The 14,206-nt window shown below is 43.4% G+C and overlaps 1 protein-coding gene across 1 annotated transcript in view; it reads right to left on the reverse strand.

Moving 5' to 3' along the window:
- npm1b (nucleophosmin 1b) overlaps positions 1 to 14,206 on the reverse strand; it is a 29,629-nt gene that overhangs the window by 13,011 nt on the left and 2,412 nt on the right. Inside the window, exons 5-7 of the mRNA XM_083651382.1 lie at positions 12,869 to 12,960; positions 12,372 to 12,442; positions 11,702 to 11,774 (exon numbers count right to left, since the gene is read on the reverse strand). Of these exons, the coding sequence (XP_083507508.1) occupies positions 11,702 to 11,774; positions 12,372 to 12,442; positions 12,869 to 12,960 (236 nt within the window). The remainder of the gene's footprint in view (positions 1 to 11,701; positions 11,775 to 12,371; positions 12,443 to 12,868; positions 12,961 to 14,206) is intronic.

The raw sequence follows: 14,206 nt of genomic DNA on the forward strand, positions 1-14,206 counted from the left end.
TTCCTAGAGCAATGCCTGCTGGGTAATGGAAGGAGATGGAAGGCTTCCCCCAATGAGGGCAGGCTTTTTTTTTTTAATGGAAAGATGTTCATACACCAAATGCAGATCTCAAATCAAAGAAGGAACAATGTGTTCTCTTCAAACTGTTCGTAGATGCACTTCAGCCCGGATAAAAGGTCAATTCTGTGATGTGTCATCAGACTCGCTTTAATCTTGAGGTGAGATGTTAGAAGCCTATAAAAAAAATGATCTCACCCAACACGCATTAGTATCTTTTGTTCTTTATCATAGTTTTCTTTTTCTTTTTTCTTCTTTATCACATTGATTCTTAGGCTGGTACAATGTGAGTTCATGTGACCGGATGGTTTACCAGGCTAATTGATTCTATCTGTCACTGGGCAAATAAACTGAACCAATCCCTTTGGCTACCAAGTGGAATAACAACACAGAAACAGTTTGTCAGGCTGTGTCACGTGTCCGGAGATACTGTATATTAACTACATTCACACTGTCGTCGTCGTTGTTGTTATTGATGAATCTACTCTAGGATGTGTAACCTATTTCTGATGCCAATATGAATGGACAACAATGTTGAGAACATGCATGTGCATGCTGGGCGATATGGACCAGAAATCATAACTTGGTTGTTTTAGGCTGAATGGTGATCTACTATATATATATCTCAGTATCTTCTACGAAGTGGGCTACATGTTCAGTTGTCAAAGCCACATGTGAGATGTGACATCATAAGCACTTGTATTAAAACAAGACTGTGATCAAAATCAAATGCAAAGACAGGGTTTCCTTCTCTGACTATTGGTGCTTTCACAACATATGTACACAATGAGATTTTGGATTAATAATCATCAGAAATCTGGATAATATAATGACTAAGTGAGTAAAGGCAAATAATAGAACACCTAGAACAGTCTGGTAAGTTCAGAAAAGTACATCACTTTACTGTAATGCAGCCTTTAAAACCAGGACACAACACTTCTGCCATATCACAATATTACAATATCCAAAATCTAAGACTATATTTAGTCCCATATCATGATAATATTGAGATATTGCCCAACCCTAAATGCACAGTAACATTACAACAAAAACATGTCACATCCGTTTTGGTACCGATGCAAATTGTGCTTCTTTCAAACACCTTTGGATGACAGTAATCTACTCCATTCAGCTTTTTTGTGTTCACAAGATTAGAAAACATGTTTTCCTCCACCAGGAAGTGATGTTTTCTGTCTATTTTGGCATGGATCCAATCTGAAAGCCCCGCCTCAGAAAGGAGGCGGGGCTAGGGAAAGGGTGCTGTAGCTAGGGATAGGAAGATCGTAGAGTCAGGATTCGAGGGCTGGGTAGGGGGAGTGGCTAGTGTGATGTGGGTGCTGGTGGGGGGTGGGTCAAGGAAGGGGGGTGGGGCTGGGGAATAAGGGCTGTAGCTAGGGATAGGAAGATCGTAGACAGTCAGGATTCGAGGTATGGGTAGGCAGAGTGGCTAGGTGTATCTGGGTAGTGAGTGGGGGCGTGGTCATGAAAGGGGGCGAGGCTGGGGAATAAGGCCCATAGCTAGGGATAGGCAGGTCGTAGAGAGTCGGGGTTCGAGGGGTGGGTAGGGGGAGTGGCTAAAGGGATATGAGTGGTGGGAGGGGGTGTGATCAGGAAGGGGCGAGGCTAGGGAACAGCACCTGTAGCTAGGGGTAGCAAGGTTCGTAGAGAGTCGGAATTCGAGGTATGGGTAGGCAGAGTGGCTAGGTGTATCTGGGTAGTGAGTGGGGGTGTGGTCATGAAAGGGGGCGAGGCTGGGGAATAAGGCCCATAGCTAGGGATAGGCAGGTCGTAGAGAGTCGGGGTTCGAGGGGTGGGTAGGGGGAGTGGCTGGAGGGATATGTGTGAATTAGGGTTCCGATCCGACTCACAAAATCTGCATAATATCATAGCAGACTGGAGTATCGGCCTTGGCGGAGGTCTGGAGAGTGCAGTGCACTTCTAGTTATGTGTGTCACTTAGGAGGGAAACATAGTCGTAACATAGTCATTGACGCCTCGTCGTTAAACAGTACACACTGCAAACAGGACATGGACAACAGGATTTCACATTGGGTACAAAAAGAAGCAGTGTCTTTGATAAGAGTATCAAGTTGCCAAAAAGTAGAGTAGCCAGATGGGGGGGGGGGGGGGGGGGGGGGGGGTCCGTGAGGGGACACATCCCACTGGGAAGGTTTTTGCACCACAAGTTCAGTATTAGAGCTCCATCACATAATAAGGGCTCTATTCATGAGCTTTGAAGGATTAATCAACAGATTTGTCTCGGAGCAGCAGGACATCAGTCTCATAAGAGCTTTCTCTCGTTGAGGACGTTCAACATTTTTGAACAGTAGTAGGATAGTTAGAGACAGTATAGGCTTTTAGCTAAGTTAATTAAGTACCAAACACATTTTCAACAAAGTCAAGATGATCTTGCAACTTGTTCACCCTTAAAACAGATTCATAAAGTTATTTATGAAATTTACATTTTCACCACCATGGTCGGCTGCATTTTCACAGCAGGATGACAGCCACTGGGGAAAGTTGGACTGATCAAAAATGTTTTCACTCAAGGATGAAATAAATATCACCAAGAACAAATAAATAAAAGCAATAATTAGCCTAAATGCACATGAAATAGTCAATAAAAGAAGTTCAACATAAGCAGAAGAAAATCATGCATGATGCGGTATTTGAACTCGCATTGAGAAAACGTGTCTGGCCTCCCACTGAATGCTGCTACATGCCGTAGCCTGGCTGCATGGAGAGAACACTCTCTCCGATGGCTAGGTTAAGTTGCACATCACTGAATGTAAACAAAGAAAGTGTCACTCATGGTATAGGCTACTCGTGCACACAGTCACACAAACATTTCAGATATAAGTGAATCACATGTGTTTTCTTGATGTGGGCTTACAGTCTCTTACTGAGTGGATGAAATGCAACAGGTGCAGGGGAGATACGCAACAAATCATCGAATTAGAGTCAGACGCAGCCCGCTTTAGAACAAAAAACACCATTAAAGGTACATTCAGCGATGTTTTTGTGTTAAAATCCGACCTTCCGTTTCTCAGAAAATGTCAACTTTCCTCTGATTGGATCAAAATTGGTGGCAAATTCAAACTATCCAAACACTGACCAAACACTATTTCAGTGATTGCTGTCAGAATATAGAGCCATTTAACACTTATTTTAACACAAACACATCGCTCAATGCAGCTTTAACAAAAGTGGCTGGCTGGAAAGTGAAACACACGAGTGTTTGCACTTGTAGAAGAAGACACTGGAGAAGGTGCAAGAGTCATAGTATGGATTGGACAGTAGACTACATCACTCTGCATAGCACATGCAAAGCAGCTCTATAATAGCTGTGTGCCTGAGATAGCTATGGAGCGATGAAGCAGAAGGGTGAAGAAAAGGATTAAAGAGGAGGAGGAGGAGGAGGAGGAGGGGGGTGGGGGGGGGGGGGGGTTGGAGAAGACAACAGAATAAATCAACAGGTGACAGAAATGCTCAGCTGTCATGTGACCCTGAGGCCAGGATGGGCGCTCACGTCGCAGGTATGCGCATCTGCCCCGCTTTGATCTGCCGCCTGGCACAGTTTGCACTTGGACGGCCGTGTTGGGAAAAAAAAAGAAAAATCACAAACAGACACCCGCGTAAAAATAACAAAGACGAGGCATACACACACACACGCGCGCGCACGCACGCACACGCACACTTGCAAGTGATTGTGCTGCTAACACGCAAAACAAGTGTTCAAAGACAAAGAAGGGCCAGGTGCAAAGGAGAAATGGCACGAGAGACGATAAAAAAGGAGCAATGATATTAACAGTGGGATGACAGAAGGACAAAGATATGCCGGCTTACAGAAACATCGACGACGTTTCCCATAACTAGTGTGCATGTGTTAGAGCAGTGTGTGTGTGTGTGTGTGTGTGTGTGTGTGTGTGTGTGTGTTCATGTTCATGTTCATGTTTTATACATTTGCATGCTTGTTTGTTGTTGTGACAGGGACTGGTATTTTTGGGTAACAAGTAGGCCACGGTCTATTTTTACTTTTCTTTTTTTACAGATTATGAAAGTGCAGATTGTACGTTTTCAAATGATGTCATACATTGAAATCTGAAAATATTTGCAGAAGTTCTGCTTATTTGAATGTCCGTCCTCCTAAAAGCAACATTCAGTGAAAATCACCCTGAAAGTCGATGAACAAGCTTGATTTCCCCAGAAAAAGCTTAGTTTGCTAACATCCTAAAACTGCTGTTTATATTGAGTGCGTTTTTCAACATCTAAACTTGCGTATTGCGTAATATAAAAAAGAGTGGGAAAACTTTTTTCTTCCGAAAGAAAAATACATAACCTTTTATCTTGATTTGTGCGATTTCACGGTTCCCTACTTGTTATAGGGGTGTCAAAAATAATCGATTATAAGATGCATTGCGATGCGGACGTGCACGTTTCTGCATCGATTCACAAATGTCAAAAATCAATTATTTAAAAAAGAAAAAAGAAATAAATAATCGAATAAAATATAATGGAAGTACATGCAGTTGTTTATTTGGATCATAATACAATGCAATTCCAAATGCACTTTTATTTTAAAAGTAGCCACACAGTGAGAAAAAAGAGTGAGAAAAAATAAATTGTGTATTGGGAAAAAAAGTGACGCATCGATTGAAGATGCATCGAGATGCATCGATAATCGTAATCGAATCGTAGCCCTCTGAATCATAATCGAATCGTGAGGCCAGTGAAGATTCACAGCCCTAGTTAGCCCTTTTACCAGACCGTTTCACGTGTTTGCATGCTTGTATATGTGCATTTGTGTGTACGCATGTGCGTTATGTCCACGTGTAAATAAGTGTGTGTATGCACGCATCTCTGAGCGTGTGTGTGTGTGTGTGCGTGCGTGTCTGTATGTGCGTGTCTTTGCGCCCGCCTGTATAGCATAACCTATATCTAGTGCCGTCTTGCTGGTGAGACGGTGAGAATTCAACTAGATTACAGAGGAGAAATCACAGACCCTGTGTTTTACTCTGGGAAAACAGGTGGGTGCAAGAGGGAACAGGAGGAAAAAGTGCCATGTTTTGTCTCAAACAACATGGTGGACGGTCAGCGAGTGCACAAATGGGAAGGGCCAGGAGAAATCAAATGCCACTTACAGTATATCATACAATCTGTTGAGTAAAAAAAAAAAAAAAAGTAAACATAAAAGGATCCGGGACCAATTATATCTAACACGGCATGGGAAAACTCTAGAAACTATTTTTCACAGCAACTATGTGTGAGGACGAGGCCTTGGCTACCCTGACACCTGGTGGACAATGAAGGGGATTGGAAACGCTGCAAACAAAAACAAGTTGCTGTACACCTACCAAAACATTCATTTTCACAGAAGGTGATTAAAGAACACAGCAAAACAATATCATAATTGCTCATTTGTGCAGGTAAGAGGACTCCAAAACATCTCACCTCAAAAAGGACACAAGAAAAAAACAAGGCAAAATCTGATTAGTAACTTAACTAAGCATGATGATTTGTCTGCACTTTTGCATAATTTACCTTCTCTGGTGTTTCTACCACTTAGATAGAACAGAAGAAGAAGCAGCTGAATCGGAGCACCAGTCCAGACTGCAGTTTGTAATGCTAGACTTTCCAAGCATGAGTAACTGCTGTCAACGTCAGTCTCTACCCATGAAAGCAGGCATTTTGGGGTCATTTCCTGTAGTTAGCTCAGATAGCATTCTCACTCAACAAACCACACCATAGCTCGCGCATGTTGTGGCGTCTAAGTGGTACCTTTGAGTGACATGGGTCTCATAAAAGGAAGAGATCTAAAGGAATAACAGAGTTTGAATAACAGTCTCCAAATATGCCTGGTGTGAGTGGCCCTCAGCTGGTACCTTGCACTTTCCATTTAATTCTCACATGTCGGGGTGGACAGATCAGGACTAAGGCAGAGGGCAGTTATATTACAGCAGGTCTAAGGCAGAGAGCAGTTATATTACAGCAGGTCTAAGGCAGAGGGCAGTTATATTACAGCAGGTCTAAGGCAGAGGGCAGTTATATTACAGCAGGTCTAAGGCAGAGGACAGTTATATTACAGCAGGTCTAAGGCAGAGGGCAGTTATATAACAGCAGGTCTAAGGCAGAGGGCAGTTATATTACAGCAGGTCTAAGGCAGAGGGCAGTTATATTACAGCAGGTCTAAGGCAGAGAGCAGTTATATTACAGCAGGTCTAAGGCAGGGGGCAGTTATATTACAGCAGGTCTAAGGCAGAGGGCAGTTATATTACAGCAGGTCTAAGGCAGAGAGCAGTTATATAACAGCAGGTCTAAGGCAGAGGGCAGTTATATTACAGCAGGTCTAAGGCAGAGGGCAGTTATATTACAGCAGGTCTAAGGCAGAGGGCAGTTATATAACAGCAGGTCTAAGGCAGAGGGCAGTTATATTACAGCAGGTCTAAGGCAGAGGGCAGTTATATTACAGCAGGTCTAAGGCAGAGGGCAGTTATATTACAGCAGGTCTAAGGCAGAGGGCAGTTATATTACAGCAGGTCTAAGGCAGAGGGCAGTTATATTACAGCAGGTCTAAGGCAGAGGGCAGTTATATTACAGCAGGTCTAAGGCAGAGGGCAGTTATATTACAGCAGGTCTAAGGCAGAGAGCAGTTATATTACAGCAGGTCTAAGGCAGAGAGCAGTTATATTACAGCAGGTCTAAGGCAGAGGGCAGTTATATTACAGCAGGTCTAAGGCAGAGAGCAGTTATATAACAGCAGGTCTAAGGCAGAGGGCAGTTATATTACAGCAGGTCTAAGGCAGAGGGCAGTTATATTACAGCAGGTCTAAGGCAGAGAGCAGTTATATTACAGCAGGTCTAAGGCAGAGGGCAGTTATATTACAGCAGGTCTAAGGCAGAGGGCAGTTATATTACAGCAGGTCTAAGGCAGAGGGCAGTTATATTACAGCAGGTCTAAGGCAGAGGGCAGTTATATTACAGCAGGTCTAAGGCAGAGGGCAGTTATATTACAGCAGGTCTAAGGCAGAGGGCAGTTATATTACAGCAGGTCAGGTCTAAGGCAGAGGGCAGTTATATTACAGCAGGTCTAAGGCAGAGGGCAGTTATATTACAGCAGGTCTAAGGCAGAGGGCAGTTATATTACAGCAGGTCTAAGGCAGAGAGCCGTTATATTACAGCAGGTCTAAGGCAGAGGGCAGTTATATTACAGCAGGTCTAAGGCAGAGGGCAGTTATATTACAGCAGGTCTAAGGCAGAGGGCAGTTATATTACAGCAGGTCAGGTCTAAGGCAGAGGGCAGTTATATTACAGCAGGTCTAAGGCAGAGGGCAGTTATATTACAGCACATCTAAGGCAGAGGGAAGTTATATTACAGCACGTCTAAGGCAGAGGGAAGTTATATTACAGCAGGTCTAAGGCAGAGGGAAGTTATATTACAGCAGGTCTAAGACAGAGGGAAGTTATATAACAGCAGGTCTAAGGCAGAGGGAAGTTATATTGCAGCAGGTCTAAGGCAGAGGGCAGTTATATTACAGCAGGTCTAAGGCAGAGGGCAGTTATATTACAACAGGTCTAAGGCAGAGGGCAGTTATATTACAGCAGGTCTAAGGCAGAGGGCAGTTATATTACAGCAGGTCTAAGGCAGAGGGCAGTTATATTACAGCAGGTCTAAGGCAGAGGGCAGTTATATTACAGCAGGTCTAAGGCAGAGGGCAGTTATATTACAGCAGGTCTAAGGCAGAGGGTACCGGTAGTTATATTACAGCAGGTCTAAGGCAGAGGGCAGTTATATTACAGCAGGTCTAAGGCAGAGGGCAGTTATATTACAGCAGGTCTAAGGCAGAGGGTAGTTATATTACAGCAGGTCTAAGGCAGAGGGTAGTTATATTACAGCAGGTCTAAGGCAGAGGGAAGTTATATTACAAACCCAATGTTTTAGCTCTTTCTGCAACTGCTGCGCCTGTTGCTTATTGCACTTTTATACTCTTTTTTTAAAGTTTTGTTGTGATGCTTTTAAATGTCCATTTTATTTCTTCTTTTCGTTTATTTTCCTGTCAACCATTTTATGTGCTTAACTCATTCACCGCCAATGACGTCTTTGACGTGTTATCAGCAATGGCCTTCCCCGCCAAGGACGTGTTTGACGTGTTTTTGTTTTTATTGGTGCAGCGCCTGCAGCAAACACTTGCCCAGCCTGTCACACAGACACAGGTCCCTGCCTTCAAAGGGTAGCCGACAGCACGCGATCAAACACATACCGCAGCTGTTGTTTTGAAATCTAGCAAGAGGAAAAGCAGAGAACGGGTAACGCTTCCTTGTGCAGACAGGAGAAACGCAATTGAAACGCCCTCGGCACGAGCTGGAGTCGCCTTCCTCTGTGCCAGCCAGGAGAAAACGGGAGAAAGTAATCAAGAGATGTGTTTGATCATCGGAGGAATGAGGAAATGATCGATCAGTTTGCGAGGGCGGTGAGGACGTGTTGAATAGCCGAGGGGAAAACGGGAACGATCAAATAGCAGAGTTGATAGGGAGACGGGTGTACCAGAACAAATCAAAAATAAACACAGGAACAGCTAGGCAGCAGCGGGCAGAAGGCACTCACAGCAGCCCGCTGTCCTTCTCAAGAGCTCTTCAGTTATGAAATCGCTGGGCTGCGTGCCCTCCAGTGTTGCTCCTGGCCAATCCCAGCGCCACAGGGCGTGGTTATTGCTTATCCTATGTTGGGTTAGAAATCTAAAAGGGGGATCGTGTGTGTGTGTGTGTGTGTGTGTGTGTGTGTGTGTGTGTGTGTCTGTCTGTCTGTCTGTCTGTCTGTCTGTCTGTCTGTCTGTCTGTCGGTGTGTCTGTCTGTCTGTCTGTCTGTCTGTCTGCACACTCACACCGAGTAAACTGTATTGTTGAATGTAAAAAAAAGCACTTCATGTGTGTATATATATATATATATATATATTTTTTTTTTTTGTCATTTGTGTCCTAACGAATAATATTTACATGTCTGATGTCAATACAGTTCAAAATAAAAGAATTGAGAGTGAGTTATGCCTGAGATTGTGCCCTTTTACAAAAATGCTTTTTTCTCCCTTTTCTCTTCCCAGACAGGCTTTTTTGATGAACATTGGGTGTATAAAAAGGGTTATAAGTAGAGTACAGAACATGCTAAAAGCTAACTTTCTTTTTGGGGGTGAAAGTAGAGACTTAGATCTTCATTTCGAGGTATTGGACATCACTGTAGTCCTAGTACAGAATTTACTGTGGGTCTTGAAAGATGACCAAACATTATGGAAATACTTGGCCTGTGCCAAAAATGCCAGTCAGATATTGGCAGTGAATGAGTTAATGAAGTTGCTTAATGCACTTTTTATACTCTTTTTTTTAAGTTTTGTTGTGATGCTTTTAAATGTCCATTTTACTCTCTTCTTTTCTTTTCTTTTCCTGTCAACCATTTTATGTGAAGCACTTTGAATTGCCTCTGTGTATGAAATGTGCTATACAAATAAACTTGACTTGACTACAGCAGGTCTAAGGCAGAGGGCAGTTATATTACAGCAGGTCTAAGGCAGAGGGCAGTTATATTACAGCAGGTCTAAGGCAGAGGGCAGTTATGAGAGGTACAACAGTGAAACTAAGATCAAAATAAGTAATTCTTCCACATTCTATAATTTTGTTAACTTAATGTATGAATTTTGTTGGTGTAACCTGCGTTGTGTTGACAGTTCTGGCAGCAACCCATGTTAAGGGCTTGCCCAGGGGTGGGGCGGGATTCGATCCACGATCTCCCACTTGCAAAGCGCACAGCGCAACCTCAAGAGAGCTAGCTCCCTTGGCGGAGCTGGTTAATGGGCCTTTATACTGGGGAGTGAATTTAACCCGCTACCACTTGGGACTCACAAGGACTCTGATTCACTCGGTTTCACTGGGGACGCCTGGAATCCCCTCAAGGAGCCCTGGTGGTACCTGGACCCCACAGAGAACCACTGTAATAATGGATCGACTGTATATACATATTGCGGTAGATTCACATATCCCTCTCAATGTTACACACTGCACACACTAGGGCTGGCACGGATCAGAAAACCCACGGATCGGATCGCGTGACGGATTTTGAGCCACGGATCACGGATTTTTCGGATCAGCAAAAAAAAATATATATCAGATTTTTTCTCTCAAAATTAGATTTTCGATTAGATTTTTTTAATACTATTATAATTCTCTAACCATTTGTTGCCCTGCACAGCTCAAAAAATATTTTTTTCTCATAAGTGACACAATGTATGCTTTTACTCTGAAGGCAGAACGACCCAACTTCCTGTTTTAGGTGGCACTGCTATGCCTAACTTCGTGGCTGTTGCTTGCACCAGTCACATGACACGGGTACAGACCTACAGACCAGACCAGGTCAGTCTGGAAATATAACGTTGATGCTACGTTAAGCTACTCAGTGGCCCCACGTGTTGTTTTGTTGTTATGTGTCCTAAGGCAACATTTCACCGTCCGGTGATAATGTGTTTGTGAAACGTGTGCGCGCGTGTGTGTGTGTGTGTGTGTGTGTGTGTGTGTGTGTTGTGGCTCTCGTTATCTTGTGCAGCGCGCAACACGCTGATCGCATTCCTGTGCTTTTTCAGAGGTGTTGAAATAAGTTTGTGTGACTCTGTCTTTAGTAGCCACTAGCCACAGCCTTCAGACATACTTTACAGCAGCGACAAGGGATGAGGAAGCTCAATTGTGCTTGCCATGATTATGCCTGTCTGTGTCTGGCTGCGCTGGGCGTTCTCATACACTAACGTTAAACGTTAAATGAAACGAAAGGGGGGGGGGGGGGGGGGGGGGTCCCCGGACTATTGATGTTCCGAACCGCGTTCCGAACCGTGGGGGCTGATCCGTACGGGTCACGGATTATCCGTGATCCGTGCCAGCCCTAGCACACACACACTGCATGTGTTGAAATTGTCAGCTGCATGTGTTTACAGTATTAACACCAATTGTCTATCTTTTCTTTTATGCTCATACATCTTTTTCCCCTTTTTTTGTCAGCACCAGTGGCTCCTGCATCCTAGGATAGTCCTTGGATGGGAGGGATACTGGTGCTGGACATGGTGTTGGAGGACCAGTAGGAGGTGCTCTTCCACTCTGGTCTGATGAATAATCTGGTCTGATGAATAATCTCCCCAATGCCCCAGGGCAGAGAGACAGGGACTCTGTCCTGTGAGTGGGCACCGTCCTTCAGATGAGATGTTAAACAGAGGTCCTGACTCTCTGTGGTCGTTAAAGATCCCATCGGCACTCTTCGCAAGAGTATTGGTGTAACCCCGGTGCCCTGGCTGAATTCCCAAACAGGCCTTCCTTCAATCATGGGACCATCATCCCTCGTTACTTAATTGGCACATTCAGTCCTCCTCAACTCTCCACCATGATAGCTGATGTGTGTGTGGTGATTGGTGGTGGATGAGTTGAGTTCCCTCCCCTGATATGTGAAGCGCTTTGAGTGTCTAGAAAGGCGCTAATATAAATCCAATCAATTATTATTATTATTTTGCATTCCGTTTGCCGGATTTGTCCATGGGGATCATTACGGTTTCACTTTCGTCTTATCTCAATCTAGCAATCTTATCTTTTACAGAATGAACAAAAAACATAGCCAAGCTTACTTTTTTGGGTGATTTGACGACATTCTTCTGAATCTTCACATCATCTTCATCACTTTCATCATCGTCAGCGTCACTGCAAATGAAATAGGGGGAAACAAAACGCAATGTGTTAGCGTTGGGAAGTCTTAAAGAATTCATGGAAAAGTGTTGAATAAAAAAGCAAATGTAAGCATTCCTATCATGGCATGTAGGGTGCTGTCCGACACTGTTACTACCAGTTGTGATAATGTCTCGAATCAAGTCCTGTAGAAATAGTTTGCTTGGTGAATAAACTGATTCCATATACTTTGTAGGATTTTGTCAAAGCATAGTTTCTGGCAAACCCAATTCAAATTCATAAATCAAACATTGTAGTCCAGAACCAGCTGTATGACTGTGATGAGCGGTAACAAAAATATACACATTGATTTACTCTGCATGACGTACACTGCACTTGTGTTTAAGGCACAACCAGAATCTTATACCTATATATTAGATAGATAGACAGACAGATAGATAGATAGATAGATAGATAGATAGATAGATAGATAGATAGATAGATAGATAGATAGATAGATAGATAGACAGATAGAATTTTGACCTGGCACTCTCAAGTTATATACTATTCCAAAAAGTCAGACCAGATCACAGACACAGGAAACAATTATTTCAGTATAAATACAAAGCATACTCATCATCATCTTCATCACTGTCATCTTCTTCATCGTCGTCATCATCATCTGAGTCCATCTTTAGTTTTTTCTGCAAGATCAAATATATCATCATTATGTATTAGGATTACAGTAGGGGCTGGATGATATATCTATTTTTAGGATCCAATACTGATATTGACATTTGAGAAGCTAAATTACTAGTTAATTTTATATATTTTAATATAGACTTTTCGTGATAGCATGTTTCTACTTGCCTTACACTGTAGGGGAATTAATTCAAAGAAATGATTAAAGGATGGGTTTACCGATGGGGAATATGAATATATATTAATTCTTAAAAAATCTTAAATTTCGAATCCGTTGAAATTTTTGAAATTGCTTGTTCACAGCCAGAGAAAAAAAAAATGAAAAAAAAAAAAAATAATAAAAAATTGGGCCAGGTGACGCGTTTCGCGTCGAAACGCGTCACCTGGCCCATTTTTTTTTTTTTTTTTTTTTAAATTGGTTTAAATACCAATGCAGGCTTCTTCCCCGTCATAAGGCTTGCAGGCCTCTTCACAGGCGACGAGTTGTTCTCCTCTTCTTCATCGTCTGAATCCTTCACACCTACAAAGTGACCATGGGCAGTGATGTTACTGACAGCCAAGCTCTGGAGCATGCACCGTTACTCACTAGGCAGTTGTATGGCTTGCTCTGGTCTGGGAAAAATCACCTGACTTAGTGGCTGTGCACACAGGATGTGTGTATTTCAGATCAGAACGTTTTGGAAATCATGTCGAGCGTGCTTCCAACATGCACAGACCACAGTGCATGCACAGTTTTTGTTTGTTTCTTTCCCCCCTGCCGTTTGCATGGCCCAGTCATACGAGGCGACTCACACACAGTGTATGCAAATTAAGACCTCGAAATAATACAGAGCCCCGCCGGCTGTTGCAGTGACATTGACGAGCAGCGCGCTTTTCCTCCAAATGTTTGACTTTTTTCAGCTTGAGACGCCCAGAGCGCTCCACCCAAAAAACACTAGCCACCCAGAGCGCTTAAACGCCAGGTGCGGTCCTTGAAAGAGCAGCGCGTCCTTACCGTAGAGAATGAATTGCAGAAAGGCGCTGGCTTCTCAAATACACACGTCCTGTGTGCCCAGCCCCTTATGACGTTTGAAGCAGTTGTCCGCTTCATTCGATCACGTGACTGGTTTGGTTTGACAGCTTGTGCCAAACCGAGTCAAACCAAAGCACACAGTACCCCAAACCCCAAGTAGGGGTATTCCAAAACACTTCTACATAATCTGTATTTGTACCAGACCCATATGGAAATGACATGTTAGTCGATCTTTATTTGTATAGAACATTTCATGACAGCAGCATAAACTGCTTCATAACAAAAATAGAAATATAGATATGGAATTAGACGGGTCAAATAACACACACCGCCTTCAACATTAGAGAAGTCAAACAGAAATGTGCAGCAGCATGGCACATCACATCCATAAGTCCTTGAAAGAGCAGCGCGTGGGGGCGGCTTTAGCTCAGGAGGTAGAGCGGGTCGGCCGATTACGCAAGGGTTGGCGGTTCGATCCCCGCTCCCTCCCAGCTGTTAATCGTTGTGTCCCTGGGCAAGACACTTAACCCTCCTTGCCTCATATGATTGGTATGATTGGTATGAATGTAGACATGATTGGTATGAATGTAGACATGAATGATGGTGGTTCGGAGGGGCCGTTGAGCGCCAATGTGTGGCTGCCACGCTTCTGAACCACCGGTACGAATGGTGTGAACGAATAATCATCCTGTGTCAGCGCTTTGAGCCTTGGAAAGGCGCTATATAAATCCAATGATTATTATATTATTATTAT

This window comes from Poromitra crassiceps (genome assembly GCF_964638095.1).
Source record: "Poromitra crassiceps genome assembly, chromosome: 15".
Classification (NCBI taxonomy): domain Eukaryota; kingdom Metazoa; phylum Chordata; class Actinopteri; order Beryciformes; family Melamphaidae; genus Poromitra; species Poromitra crassiceps.